The following is a 23,189-nucleotide window of genomic DNA, read 5'->3' as shown; positions in this document are numbered from 1 at the left end:
CAATGAGGGCGTATCAGTTGCACTTAGAGGCTCCACTTATTATTTTCTCTGCCGGCCATCCCCCCAACGCTTTGAATGCCAGGGTCTAAACATTCTCACGCCTGGCCCTAAAGTCTTCCGGCTTCGCGTTCGGCGCTTGCGCAGTACATGGCTGGAGATCTCCGGGCAGATGGAATCTGTCAGAGCATCCGGCGGCCTGGCGATCTCCAGCCATGTACAGCGCATGCGCCAAACACAATGCCGCAAGACTTCAGGGCCAGGCGGGAGAATGTAAAGACTGCCTGGCCCTGTCAAAACAGAGGGGGGGGAGAGAGAAATTGTGTAGAGCTTCTGGGTGCAATGGCAACTCCCTCATTGCACCAAGGGGCTAATTTACAGAACATAGAAACACCACTTTGAGAAGCAAAAAACAGCATTAGAATCTGGCGACGAGCACGGATCTTCCGAGGCCGATGGCTTTAATTACAGGTGTGTAATGACAGATTCCCTTTAATTGGAACTCCCATAGCGATGAATGGAGGACACGCCGCTCATGCTCTGCGCCCGCATTCGTTATGGCATTAATGTCTGAGGTGGGAGTACCCCTTTAAATGAAGATGTCTTTTGTTCATCTTTTCTATGCCTTCCATTTGTCTTGTGACCCTTCTTCCACAATCTGTCTCTGACACCCTATCAGCAGATATAGGCTCCCGTGCCTCCTATAAGCGCACATTTTTGGCGTCGCTGATCAATCATCGTCCCGACGTTATCTTTTTTTTTTTTTTTTATTAGGAATTAGTTGCGTTTTCTCGGAGCTGCTCCATATTCATGAGGCGGTGCGGGGCCCTGGAGGGCTCATCGACGGATCGCCCCTTTTATGAAGGCTTACATCTCCAGGTTGTACGCCTGATGTGGATCCGCTGCCTCAGCACATCGCCCCAGCCTCACGTTCGCACTGCCACAAGGCGGCCATTAATCAAGGTGAACGTCTCAAACTGACGTCAGTCATCCAGTGTCTACGTGACAGTAGACGAGCGGAGGGTCTCGTTCTCCCCCGAAGACTGGGGGAGGGGGATCGTATAATGGGTTTTTAGAGGATAGGGCTGAGTGTTCAGCCGCACTCGCTGCCGCCCCGCAGACCTCCTGGCCTCACCACGTTCTAGAAAATTGCAGGCAAATCTTCAAAGCCACAGCTCGGCAGATCCCCGGGGAAAATTTAGTCTTTTTTTGTTAAATTGTTCAACCATTGAAGTAAATGGAATCTATAAGTGGCGAGTGCGGCGGGCGTGTCCTCTATAAATAGCCGGAGAGACAATGGAAGAGCGGCGGAGCGCCATTATATCCAGCACGTGGCCTGAGCGGTATTATTATCCCTACTGTGCGATAACAGCCACACTATGAAATAATCTGTATCTAAGCCCGTCATGTGTGATACTGTCTGCTGTGCCAGTGTATCCCATCCTGTCATGTGTGATACTGTCTAATCAGCTGTGTATCCAATCCTATCATTTCCTATACTGTGTGCCGAGACAAGGTGTCTAAGCCGGTCGTGTGATACTGTCTTCTGAGCTGTGTATCTAAGTCTGTTGTGTGATACTGCCTGCAGTACCAGTGCATCTAATGCGCTCATTTGCAATGCTGTCTGCCTAGACACTGTGTGATACGGTCTGCTGAGCTATGTATCCGAGCCATCTTCTGAGATAATGTCGGCTGACTCGAGTGCCTAATACTATCATATGTGATACTGTCTGCTGAACCACTGTATCTAAGCCTGTCTTATGTGATACTGTCTGCTGAGCCTGTATCTAAGCATATCTTATGTGATAGTGTCTGCTGAGCTGTGTATCTAAGCCTATCATGTGTGATACTGTCTCCTGAGCTGTGTATCTAAGCCTATCATGTGTGATACTGTCTCCTGAGCTGTGTATCTAAGCCTATCATGTGTGATACTATCTGCTGAGCCTGTATCTAAGCCTATCTTATGTGGTACTGTCTGCTCAGCCTGTATCTAAGCCTGTCATATGTGATACTTTCTACTGAGCCTGTATCTAAGGCCTCATGCACACGGCCGTTGTTTTGGTCCGCATCCGAGCCAGCTTGGATGCGGACCCATTCACTTCAGTGGGGCCGCAAAAGACGCTGACAGCACTCCGTGTGCTGTCCGCATCCGTGGCTCCGTTCCGTGGTCCGCAAAAAAAATATAACATGTCCTATTCTTGTCCGCGCTTTGCGAACAAGAATAGGCAGTTATAATAAAAGCTGTCCGTGCCGTTCCGCAAATTGCGGAACGCGCACGGACGTTATCCGTGATTTGCGGACAGAAAAACACACCACGGTCATGTGCATGTAGCCTAAGCCCATCATGTGTGGTACTGTCTGCTTAACTACTGTCTCCTGAGCTGTGTATCCAAGCCTATCGTGTGTGTGTGATACTGTCTGCTGAGCTGTGTATCTAAGCCTGTCTTGTGTGGTACTCTCTGCTGAGCTGTGTATCTAAGCCTGTCTTGTGTGGTACTCTCTGCTGAGCTGTGTATCTAAGCCCATCATGTGTGGTACTGTCTGCTTAACCAGTGTATCTAAGCCCATCATGTGTGATACTGTCTGCTGAGCTGTGTATCTAAGCCTGTCTTGTGTGCTACAGCCTCTGCATACACACGCAGCCCCTGGTGTGACAACGGCAGCATGCTGTCAGTGTATTACATATGATAGATGGCAGCGCCCGTCCTGGCAGCAGACAGCGATCAGCGCTGCCACACAGAGCCGCCGGGTAAATTGTGCGTCGTCCATCATCATCCGGCTCATCCTGCAGGTGCTGGGCCCCTTCCTATCTGCTCCTCCATGCAATGAGCACGTCTATTCAAGCGGAACGCCTGCTAGGAGTAATAGTCCTGCCAGGACACCGGGCACAGCTGGCACATGCCACACAGAAATAATGGCTACATTACATAAAATCTGTTCTCGTCTCACAGGGATGGAGCGGGCAGCTCGTTACCAGTCCGGGCACGGCAGCTGAGCTCTTAAAGGGCACCGCCACCAGATCTATAAGTACAGCCTCCAGAAAACATCAGCCCTCGCTGTGAACCCTCTTAAAGACGACCTGTCGCCTCTCTAACTACTTACAGTTCCTGTGTGATGATAATCCTAGAGCCTCTACCCTTAGGACTCTGTGTTTGCCGTTCCTCTATTATTCCTATGAGAAGTTTATGAATGAATTTCCAGCAGTCTGTAATAAAGGTCCAGCTGGTTGTTACCATTGAGGGGAGGAAGGGGCTGTCCCTGCATAGTTTTGACACTGGCAGCACTGATTGGATAATGTCAGACTGTGCAGGGACACACCTCCAACTGGTAACACTCATCTGGACCTTTGTTGCAGACTGCCAGCAATTCTTTCATAAACTTCTAGCAGGAATAACAGAGGGATAGCACCACAGAGTTGTATGAAAAGGTGCTCCAGAAGTTTTATGACATGGCGAATTGCAAGAAGTTACTAAAACGGACATGTCAGGAGAGGTTCTCTTTGAGAGGTTTCACAATGAAGGCTGAGTTACCCTCAAGAATACCCCCCGGATTAACGACCCTTCTCCAGAAATCTAGTAACTATAACCTGTAATATTATAACACTCCAGACCCCTCCGCAACGTGTGCAATGAACCTGCCATCGCCACCACCTCCGGCAGAGAGCGCCGCAGTCTCGCTGCTCTTACAGTGAAGAATCCCGTCTATGATGGGATTTCCTGGTTACAGATCTGAGTATGAAGAGACTGTTAGATCTCTGTACTTCTACGTTGTAATTAGGTCGCCCCTCAGCCGTCTCTTCTCCAAACCGAATAACGCTAAGGGCTCATGCACACCATCCGATCTGCATTTTTTTGCATTCACTTCAGTGGGGCCGCCAAAGATGCGGACAGCACACGTATGTCCGTTCTGCTGCACCCGCCAAAAAAATAGAACGTGTACTATTCTTGTCCGTATTGGCGGTTCTGTACAGGGCAGGACGTTCCGTTCCTGCAAAATGCGGAACGCATATGGCCGGTATCCTTGTTTTGTGGATCTGCAATTTGCAGACTGCGAAAACGTCTACGGCCGTGTGCATGAGCCCTAAGTCTGATGACGCGTCTTGTCCTGCAGGCCACCCATTCCCTTACTTACCTTGGGCGCCTCCTCTGCAGCCCAGTACCGTACCCACCATGTGTGGTCTGACTGCTGTGGAGAGGAAAAACTATGGGGCACATTTATTTAGACCGACGTCTTAATAAACCCCTGCGCTGGCGGAGGTTCCACTGCGGCCTCTACATAACGTCGGCAGATCCAGCGCCGATTCTAAATGTAAGGCAGCTTCCTAGCACCCACTTTTTTTTAGAGCCGGCATGAGTGGGGAAAAAGTCGCAAATTGCGGCGGAAAGGACAATCTGCCTCAGAAATAGGCCTATATTAATAAATGTATTCTTCTCATGAGAGTTCGGCCTCCCATGATGCATCCCATTATTTTATCGGCCTTAGCAGCAGCTGCCTGGCATTGGTCTGTAAAGTTAAAGGGGTTGTGCAGCGAGTACACATTGATGATCTGTCATCCATATATGATCGGTGGGGATCCAACTCCCTGCACCCCTCCCTCGCCAATCGGCTGTTTGAAGAGGAGGCGGCGCTCGTACGAGTGCTACTTCCCCCTCAAGATAACACTGCGCGTCGTCAGTGTAATTACAAGTACTTTCTCAATTCACTTGAATGGGACGAGTACTTGTAATCTCACTGCGCCCCCGCTGCAAGCGAAACGGCGCGCAGTGTAATCTTGCTCCGTCTCCTCTACAAACAGCTGATCCGCGATTGGTGCCAGGAGTCAGATCCCCGCCGATCAGATATTGATGACCTATCCATCCAGAGGACGGGTCATCAATATGTACTCGCTGCACAACCCCTTTAAGTTACTGTCCACCACTATCCCTTAGTCTTTTTCCCAGTGTTTTACCATTTATTACTTAATTGTATATGTTGTTTCTTCGACCCAAGTGCAAATCATTAAATTTGTCCACGTGCAACTTCTTCTTCTCCCATAGTCCTCCAGGGCGAGTGCTCCTTGATGCAGAGTCCTGAATGGGCGACTCTCCTCAGGGAATTCTCAACTAAAGCCATTTAAAAATGTATGTATCTGTGGGTCATCAGTTCATTCATTCAAGGAAAAATCTCCATGGGTTCCTCGTCCTCGAATGTCGTAGGTACGTGTCCATAAGCTGAATGCCAGATCATAGACTCCTTGGCCCTCTGTAGTGTTCTCAAACCGCGAGGAGTTTTCATCAGCCGAAATGGCTAACCAAATCGCGGGCATTTATAACTAGCCCAGGGGCGGGGGGAATGTAGAAGAACTAGGCCCTTAAGGGATCAAGAGGATCTATCTCATGGAGCATTCCACCAGTGTCCTCTTCTGATATGTTTCTGTGACATGTTAGACAATGAAAGTGGATCCCCCCTTTAATATACTGGGGTCAGTGACTGAGCATGTGTAGAGTCTTCCATATCCTTACAGATTTTTTGTTTTTGTGACACTTGGTTACTTTGAAGCTGTTTTTATTGGCCTGCTGATGTAGTAGTCGTATGCTCGAAGATGCAATATATTCGTCCAGGAGGAACGCACATGTCCTGGTGGATCCAGAGGAAGCTTGAAAAGAAAAACTTAAAGAGGACCTCTCACCTCTCCTGATATGCCTGTTTTAATAGCTCTATGTTGTCCCATTCCTTTATTATTTCTACTAGAATTTATGAATGAATTGCTAGCAGTCTGCAGTAAGGGTACAGAAGGGTGGTAACAAGTTGGGGGCGTGTCCCTGCACAGTCTGAAAATGGCAGCACTGATTGGCTAGAGTGAGTCTGTGCAGGTACACGCCCCCAACTGGTTACCTCCCCTCTGTACCCTTACTGCAGGCTGCTAGAAGTTCATTCGTAACTTCTAGTAGAAATAATAAAGGAATAGCACAACATAGAGCCATAAGAATAGAGGCTCCAGAATTCTTATTACATGGGAAATGCGTATAGCTATTAAAACAGGCGTGTCAGGAGAGGTGAAGTAGCCAGGTCCAGGTTAGCCTAAAAGAAGAAAAAACTCCTGATCAGGCTCCCACTACCAGGGCTGTGGAGTCTGAGTCGGAGGCAATTTTGGGTACCTGGAGTCGGAGTCGGCAAAAAATGAACCGGCTCCGACTCCTACTAGATTTAAATTGGAATAAAAAAAAAAAAATCAAGTTTAAATGTACCAAGTCACAAAAAGTTATAATTGATTACCGTATTTTTCGCCCTAGAAGACGCACCTGCCCATAAGACGCACCTAGGTTTTTGAGGAGGAAAATAAATATTTTGAACCAAAAGGTGTGCTTTTGGTGGGTTTTGAACTAATGGTGGTCTGTGGATGACATTATTATGGGGAATCTGTGGATGGCACTGTTATGGGGGGGATCTGTGGATGGCACTGTTATGGGGGGGATCTGTGGATGGCACTGTTATAGGGGGATCTGTGGATGGCACTGTTATGGGGGGGGATCTGTGGATGGCACTGTTATGGGGGCATCTGTGGATGGCACTGTTATGGGGGCATCTGTGGATGGCACTGTTATGGGGGCATCTGTGGATGGCACTGTTATGGGGGGGGGATCTGTGGATGGCACTGTTATGGGGGGGGATCTGTGGATGGCACTGTTATGGGGAGGATCTGTGGATGACATTATTATGGGGGATCTGTGGATGGCACTGTTATGGGGGCATCTGTGGATGGCACTGTTATGGGGGCATCTGTGGATGGCACTGTTATGGAGGCATCTGTGGATGGCACTGTTATGGGGGCATCTGTGGATGGCACATATATAGCATCTATCTTATGTGTCATCCACAGATCCCCCCCATAACAGTGTCCCTGTGTAGTGAATAGGGCCGGCATCTGTTTCTGTAATGGCAGCGGGGCCCGTTACAGAAACAGGGCGGAGCAGGCGTGTGACATAGTGAGCTACGCTACGAGCCCCCACCCGGCCTCCTGACTGCCAAGAAGTTAGTAATAAGTAGTACACCGCTAGATTTAAATTGGAATACTTTAACAATACCCACAAGTTAGATATGATTACCGTATACTACAGTGAGCGGGGCCCGGTGTAGTAGAATACAGTGACTGCACCGGGCCCCGCTGCCATTGCAGAAACAGATGCTGGCCCCCAGCCCCTCCTCCCTCTCAGCCTATTCACCGGACGGTCGCAGCATTCGCCCCCCATAAGACGCACTGCTATTGTTCCCCTACTTTTGCGAAAAATACGGTACTTCTCTACTGTAAGAATAAAGACCAATGCATGCAGTGCCTCACGTTACCGCAAAACGAACACGTTAAGTGACCATGAAGAAGCTTTTCATATGCTTCACTATACGGCACGCAACGCACAGTTACGGAGCGGCAATACTTATACTTTCCATTGTGTTGTGTTCCGCTGTTACAGGGAACGCAGCGCCCATGGTTAACCTCGCCTCTAACTAATAACGCACTAGAGACACTTGTATAAGTGACAGGAATGGATGGTCAATAGATCAAGACTGAAGCTGTAAACCATTGGAAAAACTGCTGTCATTCAGCTAAGGCTATAAAACCTTGTAAACTCAGATTGTAGCTTAAACTTTAAACATGACTATGGTATTCTACTAGGGAAATCATGTTTTACAATAAATGCCCCGTCCAGGATCCCCCCACTGCCCTATGTTCAGCAGAAGATCAGCACACAGAGGAGAAGGCAGCGGCTTCCTGGCCAGTAGTTCTGTGCTAATGACATGTATGTTGTCTTTCTTTCCTTCAAGGAATGTATAAAATACATTTGCATATTAAATACAGAGGAGTCGGAGTCGGAAGTACCAAAAACTGAGGAGTCGGAGCATTTATCTACCGACTCCACAGCCCTGCCCACTACACCCAGGGGCAGGCCCTAGCTAGCCCCTCAGTGCTCCTCCGCTTTCCTGATTTAGCCTTGCCCCCTTCGCTTGACTTACAAGGTCCAGCATTATCATTATTCCCTCTTGCCTGTTGCATGAGCAGTACGTCTCCTGCAGGTTTCTAGGGATGCTTACTGCGCATGCGCTAATTATAGAAGTGCAGCACATGTGTGGGGGTCATCGCTAGGTCGGTAAAGAGGAGAAGCTGAGGTGCGCCAGGAACAGGGCTGCCCTCTGGGCACTGAAGCCCTGCTTGGCATATTGATTAAAAAATCATGTAACTCTGGAAAAAATATTGGTAATAAAGGTATCATTTTAAGCAGCAGGATCAACCCCATCAGGCAGTATGCCTGGTTTAATAGGCTTAATCCTGCTGGGTTAAATTATCCATCATTTTCTTGCCTTTTTTGCCATTATGGCATGAATTGGTCTGTACGGTCACATTGCTTGGCAGTTCACCAGTAAACTGGGGCCGACACTGGGACTGTATGAATGGGGGCTGTAGATTCCAGCACGTCACCGGAGATGTATGCGCCCGTCATCCTCAGTTATACGTATTCCTAACGATATTCTTCGTGCGGCCGAGTGACGGGAATTATGGAGATTTCACTTCCCTTCAAGCTGTTTATGTAAATGACATTAAACTGATGAGATGGCGGATTTCATTAGATCTAGCTTTATTTATCAGCTCTGAAATAACGGCGCGCACCGTGAGACACATTAAAGGGCTTATCCCACTGATAAATATTATATTTATGGTACAGATTATGGAAAATTCATAATTTTTCCCTTTTTACATGCACCAAAAAAAGATCCACTGAAGGGATTTGACATTTACTTACCTAGTATGGTGCCACCTGGTGTTCAAAGTGTATAGCAATGTGCACGTCGACCTAATGAGTGGCATGCTGGTGGACACGCGCTCAGTCACTCTTCCCTCTGCACCTGTTTTCGGCGGGCTCCACTGAACCGCAACCTTTAGAAATTGCTTTTACGCTAATTGTCAGGGACAGACGGGCGTCTGTGCAGTAACATGGCAAGAAGACCTGAGGATTGACTTGTGAGCAAGCGAGGACTATTTCCTTCACTGCTCCAGACTCCCTAGTACAATTATTTTCTGTCTGCAGGGGAACATACTGGCTGCTATATTTACAGCTGCTAGAGGGGAAGCAGCCTGACTGCAGAGCTTACAGGTCGGGTATATTTATGGCTGATAGTGGGGAAGGAGCCTGACTGCAGAGCTTACAGGGGAGTATATTTATGGCTGCCAGCGGGGAAGGAGCCTGACTGCAGAGCTTACAGGGGAGTATATTTATGGCTGTTAGCGGGGAAGGAGCCTGACTGCAGAGCTTACAGGGGAGTATATTTATGGCTGATAGTGGGGAAGGAGCCTGACTGCAGAGCTTACAGGGGAGTATATTTATGGCTGCCAGAGGGGAAGCAGCCTGACTGCAGAGCTTACAGGTCGGGTATATTTATGGCTGATAGTGGGGAAGGAGCCTGACTGCAGAGCTTACAGGGGAGTATATTTATGGCTGCCAGCGGGGAAGGAGCCTGACTGCAGAGCTTACAGGGGAGTATATTTATGGCTGTTAGCGGGGAAGGAGCCTGACTGCAGAGCTTTCAGGGGAGTATATTTATGGCTGATAGTGGGGAAGGAGCCTGACTGCAGAGCTTACAGGGGAGTATATTTATGGCTGCCAGCGGGGAAGGAGCCTGACTGCAGAGCTTACAGGGGAGTATATTTATGGCTGATAGTGGGGAAGGAGCCTGACTGCAGAGCTTACAGGGGAGTATATTTATGGCTGCCAGCGGGGAAGGAGCCTGACTGCAGAGCTTACAGGGGAGTATATTTATGGCTGTTAGCGGGGAAGGAGCCTGACTGCAGAGCTTACAGGGGAGTATATTTATGGCTGTTAGCGGGGAAGCAGCCTGACTGCAGAGCTTACAGGGGAGTATATTTATGGCTGCTAGCGGGGAAGGAGCCTGACTGCAGAGCTTACAGGGGAGTATATTTATGGCTGTTAGCGGGGAAGCAGCCTGACTGCACAGCTTACAGGGGAGTATATTTATGGCTGCTAGCGGGGAAGGAGCCTGACTGCAGAGCTTACAGGGGAGTATATGTATGGCTGCCAGCGGGGAAGGAGCCTGACTGCAGAGCTTACAGGGTAGTATATTTATGGCTGCCAGCGGGGAAGGAGCCTGACTGCAGAGCTTACAGGGGAGTATATTTATGCCTGCCAGCGGGGAAGGAGACTGACTGGTGGTGATGTGGAGCAGGGGGTGAACGGCATATAGAGTTTGACATTGCCTAGCAATCTTGGGAGTTAAAAAAAATAATAATATATATATATATTGCTTTATTTTTGTGGGTAACAAGTAGTTTAATTAGTGGTCAATAGCCTTTTTAGTTTCATGGAATAACCCCTTTAAACAAAGGCTTCAAGAAGGTAGGTACAGACTGTGGTGTCCGACTGAACGGGCAGAGGCCGGTTAGTCACAGCCCATCAGAGAGCTTAAAAATAACAGGTGAAATATGTCCCTCTGCCCCATTGTGGCAAAGTATCAGGACAGTAGAGAGCTATGTGCTGCTGACGAATTGCCTACACTGAATACAATTGTGACAAACCCTCAGCTGTGAGACTTATTAGGTCTGTATAGGTTTTGCCCTTCTTCGATTCGTCCTGTTCCTCCCTGTAGCGTCCCCTGGAAACGTCCCTATGTGCTCCCCCCTATTGTACAGTGCAGAGTGTAACCCGCCGAGACACGTCGTAGACACCGTGAAATTGTCGTCCAAATTGAATTGATCTCCCCCCGCCGCTCAGCCCGTCACATACGGCGATTGTACTCCCCTTTCACTTCCATCTCGTCGGATCTCACGGATTCTGTCAGGTGAAATCAAGGGACAATCTTATCCGGAGAAAATAGCGCAGGGATAGTGGCTTATGATAATAAAGCGTCTGATCGTCTCCCCGGCGCCGAGCTCCTCCACATCTCATCTGTCCCCGGCTCTTCTATGTCCTGGCCGTAGCGCAGGCAGCCATAGTCATCGATGTGCATCCCATTGATTCCTTCTGCTTCTTCCCTCTCCATAACCTAGAGACAGTAGAAGAGGCATGGACTGCAGACTACACAGGGTTTGACATAGGTCTGCATGGGAGCTGCGTACAGAAAATGGTAGCTTTTTAAAGGGCATCTGTCAGCAGATTTGCACCTATGACACTGGCTGAACTAGCAATTGATCCCATGTTCTTATGTTTTCCGCTGAGAAAAAAAAATGTTTTAATTTATGCAAATGAGTCTCTATGAGAAACGGGGGCGTAGCCGTTACACCTAGAGGCTATGCTCTCTCTGCAACTGCCGCTCCCTCTGCACTTTGACACGGCCAGATGCGATCACATTTACACTGCCTGGCCCTGTCAATCAAAGTGCAGAGGACGCAGCAGTTGCAGAGAGAGCAGAGCCTCTAGGTGTAACGGCTACGCCCCCGTTGCTCCTAGAGGCTCATTTGCATATATAAAAACCTTATTTTTCTCAGCAATGCGGGCACATATGAACATAGGACCAACACAGATACCTTCAGCTGCCAAGTGCACATGTAAGAGGTCAGCCAGTGTCATAGGTACAAAACTGATGACAGATGCCCTTTAATCTAGACGGTATGTAGAGTCTGCACCTTTTTAATCTCTGGGGCTGTGGTCCGGTCTCCCTGTCTTCTTCTCAAGCCTGAATGGGCTCATCCCTCCTCTACATTATGTTTATGTCCGTCAATGCAGGGCCCTAGCGTTGTTACGTCCCTTCTGCTTCCAGTTGGCTGCGCGGAGTCATCTGTGGGGACGTGCAGAGTACAGACTGCAGTGTGGTTATTTGGTGATGTCATTGAGGAGGAAGGTCCTGCCAGGACAGTGGTGATATGTACAGCCGGGTACAATGGCTGCACGGAGTCATCAGTCATCACTGTCTAGAATAAAAGCCTCCTTTAGGCCTCTTTCACATGTGTTTGGCGGATTGGCTCCGGGTGCGTTCAGGGAAACGTGCACCATTTTGCAAGCAACTTCAGTCAGTTTTGTCTGCGATTGCGTTCAGTTTTTTCCACACGGGCGCAATGCGTTTTGATGGGTTTTTCACGCACGTGATAAAAAAATCTGAAGGTTTACAAACAACATCTAGCAACCATCAGTGAAAAATGCATTGCACTCGGACTGCATCCGGGTTACACGGATGCAATGCGTTTTTTAAATATAGAATATAGAACATGCTGCGATTTTCACGCAACGCAGAACTGATGCGTGAGAAAAACCGCTCATGTACCCATAGAAATGAACGCGTCGGGACTCGGTGCGGGTGCTAGGCGTTCACGTCAAAACTCGCTCGTGTGAAAGGGGCCTTAGTGGGCGACGCAGTATCTGCTAAGTGTCTCCGCCTTGTGGTCGACATAACAAACTACACGGCGGGGAAATGTGCTACGTGTGCTTGTTGGTAGATTATACAAGCGTGATGTTTAAGAATAATTCATATCTAGCACAATCCACTTCTGTGAAATATTAAAATGGATCCCCTTAGGCCATGTTCAGACATGTCGTATTTGTTGCTGATATTCAGTCCAGTTTCCACACTACAACATATGATTGTGATTTTAATTAACCCCATGTGAAATCCGCAGCAGTATCCGCATTATCTGAATTAATTAATGTGTGGAAACTGCTTGACAACCCCCACCCCAGATTCTACCCAGCAGTCAATTAGAACAAGCAAAGCTGTAGTGTAAAGCATAGGGAAGACTGGAGAAGCAAGCTATGCCTCAGATGAGGCAGGAGGTGCACAGCTATCAACTGTGACCCCAGCTCTGCTGTGTTTATTGCAGCCGGTGGTAGTCTGAAATTCACCTCCTGTGTCATCAGAGGCTAAGGCTGCTCTGCTTTTCCACCATGATTTTCGCTGCAGCTCTGCTTGTTCAGATTGGCTTCTGGGTATTAGCGCAAGCTCAGCAAGAAGCCAGTGCATGGAGAGATTCTATCTATCCCACTGGTGAGAAAAAGAGGATGGTCAGGAAGTTGCTGCAGATGAACCGAGGGGGAGGAGTCTCAATAAAGGGGGAGGTGCTTGTAAATCTGCTTTAGATGGTTGTCCGGGACCAGAAAAACATGGCTTCTTTCAGACACCGTGGGTTTTGTCTGGTTTTACACCTCTGCTCCATGAAAGTGAATTAGGTTGAGCTGCAATATCGCACACAGCCTGTGGACAGGTGTGGTCCTGTTTGTGGAAGCCATGTGTTTCTAATGTTAGACAAATCCTTTAAGTGAGTTTCAAATAAGCAGTAGAGATTCACCATATCCAGCATAGCTGATAGGGCCGTCCACCGTCAGACCCCTTTGATTTTAATGGCATCCGGCTGGATTCCAGCATGAATGGCGGTTTTCAGACGTACAAAAAACAATGCATGCATCGGTTTCTGTCCAGCTGAAACCCGGCACTTATGCTAAAAACATGCCGGATCCCTTTATAGTCAAAGGGATGTGGACGGCCCTATCTGGCTATGGTGAACTTCGGTAAGCTGTTCCTCTGCTGGATACCTTTATCGTATATGTGAAAGCAGGCTAAGCTTATCTGACCATCTACATATTCTTGGTCTCCACCTGTTGTACAGGGGTTTCGCTTCTTGTCGATCTCACTGATTTCTGTACCAGTTTGCCTATCACCACCATGGCTTTGCCCATGGTGGACGTCACAATCCTCACATTTCTTCTTATTGATCTATACTTTTTTTCTCTCCCTCAGGCAACAACCTTGATGCCATCCATGACATAACCGTGGCCTACCCTCACAACATTCCTCAAACTGAGAAACACATCCTCAATGGCAACTTCCCCAAGGAGATTCACTTCCACGTCTGTAGGTATCCTGTAAGTAGCCTGCCCGCCTCTAAGGAGGACCTCCAGCTCTGGTGCCAGGAACGCTGGAAGGAGAAGGAGGAGCGGTTGCGAACCTTCTACGAAGGGGAAAAGTACTTTGACGTCACAAGACGCAGCCGCATCCCTCCTTGCAAATCGGAACTCAGGGTGCACTTGATAAAGTTTGCTTCGTTGCTGTACTGGACATCCTTCATTTTTGTGTCCTTTTACTTCATCTACCTGTACAGCATTGTCCGGTGGTACACCCTCATCATGGTCGTCATCTTTGTCCTTCAGGAAAAGTACTTTGGTGGACTTGAGCATATCGAGCTGGCACTCCACCAATATCACACCACACAACGAGTCGCAGCAGGCAAACAAAAATAATATGGGGCTGTCTCTTTATGATACTTTTGTACTATCTACCCTATTGTGCATGTCAACCAAGTAACCAGAGACTCTTCAGATGGTCAAGACTTATAGTTCACCAGCTCCTGGACTGGCTATGGTTGCCTACACTTCATGAAATCCTTTGGAATCTCTTGTGGAGCTGTGGAGCCTGTTAGTTGGAACCCTTGCCGAGTGGCCACCCCTCTAGGTAGAGTCTTCAGAACTGGTCAAAGATTTGCAAAACTTTGACTTGTTTCTTCATTGATTTCAGTGGAGTCATGTCTGGAAGATCTTAAGAAGAGTCTGGTTAAATGGTTGACCTTCACCAAGGGGATTTGGGCTCCCTTTTTCTTGGACAGTCGGTGGCTTGTATATTAAGACCGTCCGATGAAAGTTGGAATTTCCTTATACATATTTCCAGGTATCCTTACTGTTGTATTTTTAAGTAATATTTTACCCGTCTTCATAGGAAAAACATCATCTTGCATCGCGCCATGGGTGAACACAGCATACTGTATCACTGAATGTATTTAAAGGGTTAAACTGTTGTGCATTTTTACTGCATTCTCCCGTAAAATACCTGGGAAATCCCAAAATTGTGTGTTTTTACCTGGAAGTTTTTGTGTTATCTGGTCTGTAGACAATCAGGAGTTTTCTTTATAGTGTATCTGTTCGTGCACAATTGTTTACCTTTTAATATTAAATTATTTTTTTTAAGTGAAAGCCCCCCCATAAAGAATAACAGCCAATTTGCAGGAGAAATGCCCATCATAAATGTATACAGTTGTGTCTATTGACCTAAAACCACGTTTTGTGGGGTTTTCTTGGTGTTAAAAATCAAGCAGAGCTTCACTAGAGAGGTAAAATTTACATTCGAGAGGGAGATTATTTTTTTTCCCCCCTGCGACCCCTTTAAGGACTGGCGCACCAAGGTGTGAGCTGAACCATTTCAGTTTTCGAGCACTTCATCCTAAGAGCATCCTTTCCTGGACAATAGATGCCGTAAAGTGAGGAGTGCTCTAGAGAAATCAATTGAGTAAAAATATTATATGCGAAAACTGATGACAGTTGGTTGGGTTTCTCTCCGTGGACCCTCACAACTGACCTTGTGCTGGCAAACTAGAAAGCAGGTCCAAAACCGCCTAGAACTAGAAAAGAATGTCTTTCTGTGATACACCTAGGTAGATTGGCTGGTCTTTCCAACTAATGGAAAAAGTTGACCAGAGCTGAAAAAGTTTGTAGAACTTCGAGTTGACACCAAGGCAGTGGAATTGACCTTGAGAAATAAGCGTTTACCAACCATACTGGTTCCTTCCTGGAATAACCCACCAAAATATTGTAGACACACCATTCTAGGTAAGCTCTGCTTGGGTAATACTCAACTGTGAAATGTTTTATGATTCATACAATCTCATATTCTGTTGGGAATGTCCTACGGGTCATAGAATTTTTGGTTGTCTTTTGTCCTTGCAGATTGTTTGTCTGAGATCAACTGTTTGGACCACTGTGATCTTTTCTTATTTAGTCCATCCTAAAGATGATGTATGGGAACCTATAACTTGACAGGTCTTTCTTGAGCCTGATATTTTCAGTTGTCCTGGTCTTTCTAAATCTCCACCGTCCAAGCTGTGGCCCTGGAGTCACGTGTTGCACTTCAAAGGCTCATCAATGGCCCCATTTATGGATGATAATCATTTTTAGCTCTGCTTCCTCCACTAGGTCCATGCTACTGTTCTTGAAAATGCCTCAAAAATGATACCACTCAATCAGAGGCTTAACATCTACAAGGCCAATGCTAATAAACTAATATATTTTTATATGACCGGTGCTATTAAATTAGGTCACGTTCACACGTGTTTTGGCGATCCGGCAGCCTGATCCGATGCAAATGATGGCTGTCGGCAATGTTTTTTGTATGGCCGAAACCCGGCATTTATGCTGGAAACCAAATTGATGTGTGCCGGATCTTATTGCAGTCAATGGGAATCCAGTGGTGAAGTAGTGTGAGATCCAGAAGGCTGCTCTATGCTGGAACAGCCTGCTGGATCTCCAAATGGAAGTGTGAACGTAGCCTTACTTTAATCTGACATCCAGAAATTCTGTTGGGCCAGTATTCGTTTCGATTAGAGATCTTGATCAGAACCAGAAGACTGAGCAGACTGATTACGAGATCCTTACAAGTTATTAATATACTTTTTTAATCAGCAATTAAGTCCAGTAATTAATGGATCAAAAAAATTGTGTTCCAAGTCGTAAATCGTCAGTATAGTCTTCATTGCGTTTCGGGCTATATAAATGACCTTTTTAGAAGAGAGTACAAAACGGGGTGAAACTTTTTTTATCCATTACGTATTCCAAATATGAGGAACAATGTCTGTTTAGGACTGCACAGTGTATTTAAATTTATTGATGCCTATCTTTGAGACAAGACAGATTATGGATAGTTCCCAAATTAAAGATGGTTCTTCTGGACATGCCGCCTCGACAGGAAATTTTAACACATTTCTCATTCTTCTGCTCCATTGATTTTGATGGAGATTGAGGTTTCTCAATTTCCCATCAAACAAATCTTTGTCTAAAATAGTTTGAACTTGGGATGTCTGAACCCCAACAGTAACGTTTTCTGACATGTTGGAGGCATGGATTTAGCATGGCCTTCACTCTCTAGGAGTGATATCTTGTCCTATTTTGGAAGCAGCCTAGTCTCCCCTCTCTGGCGGCTTTCAGGAAACTTTCTCTGAGATAAATTGACTGTTTACAAAACCTTTAGTTTCCTACGGACTTCCTTTCATCCCTCTGGAAGTTCACTTTCCAAAGAGAAACCTTTTGGTGGGAAATTAACTGAGATTCGTGAGTGATATTCATGGTTCTTCTTCCTCATTATTACGGGTCATTACCCATGAGATCACAATGTTTTTGTAAATAATCATCTCAAGTTTATAGGTAGGAATAGGAGCTCTCTTATGGACCATGACCAGGAAAATTAGCCATCAGCTTCTTGGTGCTGACCATCCACCAGTACATTTTCAGAAGGTGATGGGCTTCATTATTTAAGCGGGAAAAATAGGGGTTGACTAGTGACTCATTCAGGGCAACGCAGCAATGACTCCATGAGCTACCGGTTGATTACAATAGGTACATTTTCATCGTTGATTTTTGACATAAAAGCAACACTTTTGAGCGTAAACAAAACCATTTTATGAATGATGGGAACTTGAACAGTAGGAAGATGTAACTAGCTTCATGGGTAATTTCTGAAGACAGGTCCCCTTTAAGCCTTGTCTCAGCAAATATTTCCAAGGAATAGTAATCCATGTATATCATGGTTGGCTCCAGACTACCAGAGCAGGAGCTGCTCTTCTATTTTTGGCTCGCAGAGGGTGTCCTGAGCCAGGGGCCCCTGCATATGGACAGTGGTTGTCTTCAACCACCTATAGCCACAAATTTTTTGAGAATCTAAGGTAATTATGTCAAGATCTACCTAAGAATAAGGGGCAGCTAGACCAATACAATGGCTCTTATTTTTCTCAAGATTAATTGTCTGGCAATGTCTGACAGGTGCTCTTGCTCCACCAGAAAATTCATACATGTTCATCCAGGCCATAGCATGCACCAGCCATCTTAGTTTGTGGCTAAAAGATCTTTTGGACAAAAATTACTGAATTGCCTTCATAATGATGGATCATGGGCCACTTTGGAAAGTATGAGTTCCATCTGGTTTGTTGGCTTTCCACCCAACCAAGATGACGCTGTTTAGGCAAGGCAGGTCATAGAAAGCTCTATTTACACAAAGCTACGGCAAAGTAACTATACTCTGATGGTCTGGAGATGGTTCATGTTATTATTACTTATGCTTGAACAATCAATGTTAAACCTTCAGATCTAAATCATCGTTCAGCAAGACCTTAATAAATTATATAGCCTCATGCAGGAACAATCCACCCATCCAACCAAAGTATGGTTCTCTGTACCCATGTAGGGTACATATTGCACATAGAATGTGTCTTGTACAGTCCAGCCATCTTGAGCATTGTACAGTTGAATTATCCATGGTATGATCTTGTGCGCTAGACTTGTGCAAAATCATTCATCCATCCAGACGATTATTCACCTGCCTTTTGAAGACCTTCATCCAACTAAATACTGAGCTGCATTCTTACACAGCTCAGTCCGTCTATCCAACTGCATTGCACGGCACTCCAACAATTCCTAATAGTCCATTTATCCAAGACTTTGTACTTAACACCTACCTAGAGCCTCTGCAACAGCCGTCCGTTTAGTCTTGGACAATATAGACACGTCTCATGGATCGCCTCACCGACAGAGCTCAGTGCACCATATTATAAATGAAGCCATCCAAAATAACGGTTCGTTGGTGTTATGCAACAAAAAATTGCATTAAAACTATGGCCAGGATGGGAGAACATTAACCCTGTCTTAGTCTTTTTGAAGAAGACGGATCATGACATTCTACTTGTCCTATGCCTTCCCGTGACAAATTGGACTAAAGAAGTACGCTCCTCCCATGTGTTTTTGTAGGGGTCTCTAGAAGTCCATAATTAACCTGAGAACCAATCATTCATCATGAAGTGTAACTGCTTAGCCACAAAGCGTCCTATCGTCCCCATGTATGACTGGCAGTAATCAGGTAACCTCGTGTAATTGCACTTTAAATTCCAAAGACAATCTAAGCAAACTGCTGATGTGGATTACAACTCCGTCCTTCTGTGGTTTTATATTAATGATGAGCGGCGCCCCTAGTGGAGGTGACGCGAGACACTATAGCGCTATATGTCATGTATATGAAGTAGGAGAACTCGGCCATCGAGGCTTTTTTACAGTGGTTTATTTATATCATTTGCTTTTAATGACTGTTTCTGTTTGATATTCCGATCCTCTTTTTCTCTCCCATAATCCTTGTTTCATCCTTTTATCAGCCGACACAGTCACTTCTCTGATGTCTTCACTCATTTCACTTTGTAATCATTTGTAAAGGGATCAAATGTGTTGTGGACCCTTTGAAAAGTGCATTGTTACTATATATGAATAAAAAAAAGATTAAAACTTTTCTCATCTCTGTGGTTAATATTCTGCATGGGAAATCAGGAAAATGACTCCCTTTAAGGACATCTACTGTCACCCAAAGCAGGAGGCAGGGATGTAGCTATAGAGGCGGTAGAGATACACCATTGCATCCAGAACGAGGTGCCTGAGTGGGCCCAAAAGGGTCATATATGACGACAACCATATCATAATTGGTAGATTGCTGGTGGAGTCAGTGTGTACATACATTACTTATCCTGTACTGATCCTGAGTTACATCCTGTATTATACTCCAGAGCTGCACTCACTACTCTGCTGGTGCAGTCATTGTGTACATACATTACTTATCCTGTACTGATCCTGAGTTTTACAGCAAGACACGGAGGCTCATATTGCTATCTCCTTCTTTACTTTCCACCAACAGCAGCAAAGAAGAAATTTACATAATCATAACAATAAAGGACCCTCCCCTGACAGATCCTATAATAAGCAGTGTCCTCTTCAGTATCTTCCTCTTTCTTTGCTGCTTCCACCAAGATAAGTAACATCTATTCAGTATATTTTTGTGGTATGATTGCTGTGATTTAAGGGTTAATCTCTGAGCTTCTGCTTGCTCAGGCTATTGCATGTCAGACTGTTTCTCTTAATTGAGTTTTTTCCCCATATATATATTTGTATATTTCTTTCTAGGCCTTCATATCTTATGGATTCATTCTAGGCCCCTTTTTTCCTTGCTTGGGGGTTCTCCCCCCCCCCTTTTTTTCTTATTGTTACCCGATTAGTTTTTTCCTGTTTTATTTCCATTTGCGATTTTGTGGCTTCCGATTCCCACCTTTATTCTTCCGTTACCTGCGGCCTGCTCCTGCGTCCGGAGGTGTTCCTCCACTCTTTTCTCTCTTCTCCTTGGTGCTCCGTTGACCATCTCACTTCGGCGCAGGCTCTGCTTATTTCCCGCGGGTCGCGAGGTCTCGGCGGCCATTTTGGGAGCTCCCGCGCGTGTTCTCGCGGGATTTCGGCATTGCCTCTTCAACCGGACAGTCTCGGCTCCTTCTCTGCGGCTCCTGGGGTGATTAACCCCTCGTTTTGGTTAGTTGGGGGGTTGTTAGGCTAGCACTTGCCATTATTAGTCCCCCCTTAGGTTACCTTCAGCTGTAGACCTACATTATTATTATTATTATTATTATTATTATTATTATCTAAAAAAAATATAAAAAACTAAGCATGTCATCCGACCGATCCCCATCTGGGCCTACCCCACCTCCATCTGGGGAGCCCAGAAGGTCTGAGATGACTGTACAGGCCCTGGATTTGCAGCGCTCAGTATCTAGCGCAATAGTTGAAGCCATGGGATCCATGTCATCCATGATATCCAAGACCATCTCCCAGGCTTTGTCTGCCCATGCCCCTGGCCCCTCTAATCAGACACCTGCTATACCTCATCTGCAGCCTGCCGTTTATGATACTCCTAATATACAGGAGAACCTGACTGCTGTGATCTCAGCCACCCTTGATAGCGTGCATAGATCACGCAAAAGAGCTTATCGCGCCAGGCAGAAAGGGCGCGCACGTGGAAATGTGCTAGAGCACAAAATAGCGATGTGGAATCAGAATTGGATTTTGATACGGAGGCTAATGCGGAGGCGAGCTGCCATTCTGAGGAGGAGATGGAATATGATATTCCGGGCACTGCTGGCCCTGTGCCTTCCACCTCTGGGTCTATGGGTCCTGCCTCCACCGCCCCTGGCACCCCCTTATTCAACCCTGATGCCCTCCACCACCCTAGGTCAGCGGAGTGGCCGTCGATAGCTCATGTGAGCAATTATTTGGAGCATTGGGTGCGCCGTCCTCTGAGCAAAGAGGCGCGCAGCAAGCTCAGATCTGAGTGCCCCAGACCATTGATCCCCAATAAGGTCTGTGAAATGCCAGCAGTTGATCCCAAGATGACACAGTTCTTGGCGAAATCTGGCTGAAACCCCCGTAAGGGGTTGGACTTGGCAATAAAGAGCTGCCAGGACAAGCTCCTTGACATTTTTGGCCCCCTTGCCAAAATATTTGAGATGGCCAAATCGGCCAGAGTGGACGGCTCTCCGATAGATCGGAGGAGCTTACTGGCTGGATACAGAGAGCCATTTGTATTGCGGGCAGCACCAACTCCTCCCTGGCCATTGAACGGCGTAAAGCCATACTGTTCAAAATTGATCCGAAATTGGTTAACCTGGCACTCACTGAGGCAGGAAGGATGCACAGGGTCTACTTTTCGTGGATTCCTTTATCAAGGACCTCAGTAGATTTGTGGGAGCATTTACTGCCCTGGACAAGGCCCAGTCCTCCATGCGTAGGGTTTTTCAGGGACGGTTTTCCACTTGGGCCGTCTGTCCGGCCGTTCAGTTTCAGGCCCGCAGCTCGGCAGAGGCTCCTTCGCCCAAAGACCCCACCCTTCCCGGACCAGAGGAATCCTCCTCCATTTTTCCCGGCCAGAGGCGGCCAATGGCGTTCGAGGTCCGTTAGAGGGAATCCGAATTTCCGAAAATCCTTCGGTAAGTCTTTCCCCAGTGGGGACTTCTTTGGACCCTTGTGTCGGGGGCAGACTCCGTCTTTGTTCCCACGTTTGGTCCAACATTACATCAGACCATGGGTGCTGACGACTGTGCAGGGATTCCACATAGAACTCACGGAATCGCCAAGTCTCATCCCTTCACCCCCTCCACTGCCTCTGGCGCGACCAGACAGGGAGCTTGTGGACTTAGAACTGTATTCCCTTTTTCAAAAAAGGGCGATTAGAAAGGGTTTCCCCCTACTCCCGGGGGTGTGCTCAGCAACATTTTTCTAGTTCAGAAAAAGGGTGGACAAATGCGTCCAGTGATAAATCTCCGTGCCTTGAACGCGGGTGGTGCGCTATCGCCACTTCAAATGGAGGGAATTCACCTCCTTCGGGACTTGCTGATTCCGGCGGACTGGATGGTGAAGCTGGACCTCAAAGATGCCTATCTGACGGTCCCAATTGCCTCTACGTCCAGGGATTCTCCTACGCTTCCTGTGGAGGGGCGAAGTGTGGCGCTTCACTTGCCTTCCGTTCGGCCTTTCTTCGGCGCCATAGTGCTTTACCAAGCTTCTGCGCCTGGTCATGGCCTGGCTACGGAGTCGGGGTGTGCGTCTAGTCATCTATCTAGACGACATCCTCATTATGCATCAATGTCAGTCGACGCTGCTACAACACCTCCAGTGGACTCGAACCTCCTTTCGGCTCTTGGTTTTCTGCTGAACCCGAGAAATCCTGCCTCACGCCGTCTCGACGGATGGAGTTCCTGGGCTTCACAGTGGACTCTGTTGCGGAATCTCTCAGTCTTCCGTCAGAGAAATTGCGGGCGATCCGCAAGGAATTGAGACATGCCCTCTCAGCGGCCTCCCTATCCCTACGCCACCTGGCTCGCATCATTGGCCTGCTGGCTTCTTCGATTCAGGCGGTGTTCCCGCTCCTCTCCATTACCGGGCCCTACAGCGTCTGAAGATTGCCCACCTTTGTGCCGGGGCCACGTTCGCGGACGCGGTGTTTCTGGATCAAGAAGCTCGGAGGAACTTCGTTGGTGGATATGCAATTTGGAAGCGTGGAACGGCAGAGCGATCTTCGGATTTCAACCAGAATTCACGGTGGAGTCGGACGCGAGTCTCCAAGGCTGGGAGTGCCCACTGCGAGGGTATTTCTACAGGGTGTCGATAGTCGGAGGCCGAGACCCAACTTCACATCAACGCGCTGGAACTCCTGGCGGGCTCGTTTGCCATCCGGAGTTTTACCAATGGCATCGCACATGCATGCATCAGATTACGCATGGACAATGTGTCGGCGGTCCACTATGTCAATCACCTGGGCGGCACCCAATCGGCTACCTTGGCTCGACTGGGGAAGGAGTTCTGGTCCTACTGTCTTTCCAGGGACAT

At 47.2% G+C, this 23,189-nt stretch overlaps 1 protein-coding gene across 5 annotated transcripts in view; it reads left to right on the top strand.

Annotated features, from left to right (window-relative positions):
* Window positions 1-19,279, top strand: part of LCLAT1 (lysocardiolipin acyltransferase 1) — a 102,776-nt gene extending 83,497 nt beyond the window's left edge. For all 5 annotated transcript variants that reach the window (XM_040430614.1, XM_040430611.1, XM_040430612.1 and 2 more), the window contains exon 6: window positions 13,708-19,279. In XM_040430614.1, the coding sequence (XP_040286548.1) occupies window positions 13,708-14,207 (500 nt within the window). In that variant the 3' untranslated portion in view covers window positions 14,208-19,279. The remainder of the gene's footprint in view (window positions 1-13,707) is intronic.
* Window positions 19,280-23,189: the final 3,910 nt, after the last annotated feature.

Source organism: Bufo bufo, chromosome 4 (assembly GCF_905171765.1).
Source record: "Bufo bufo chromosome 4, aBufBuf1.1, whole genome shotgun sequence".
Lineage (NCBI taxonomy): Eukaryota > Metazoa > Chordata > Amphibia > Anura > Bufonidae > Bufo > Bufo bufo.
This window is presented reverse-complemented; position numbering and strand designations above follow the sequence as displayed.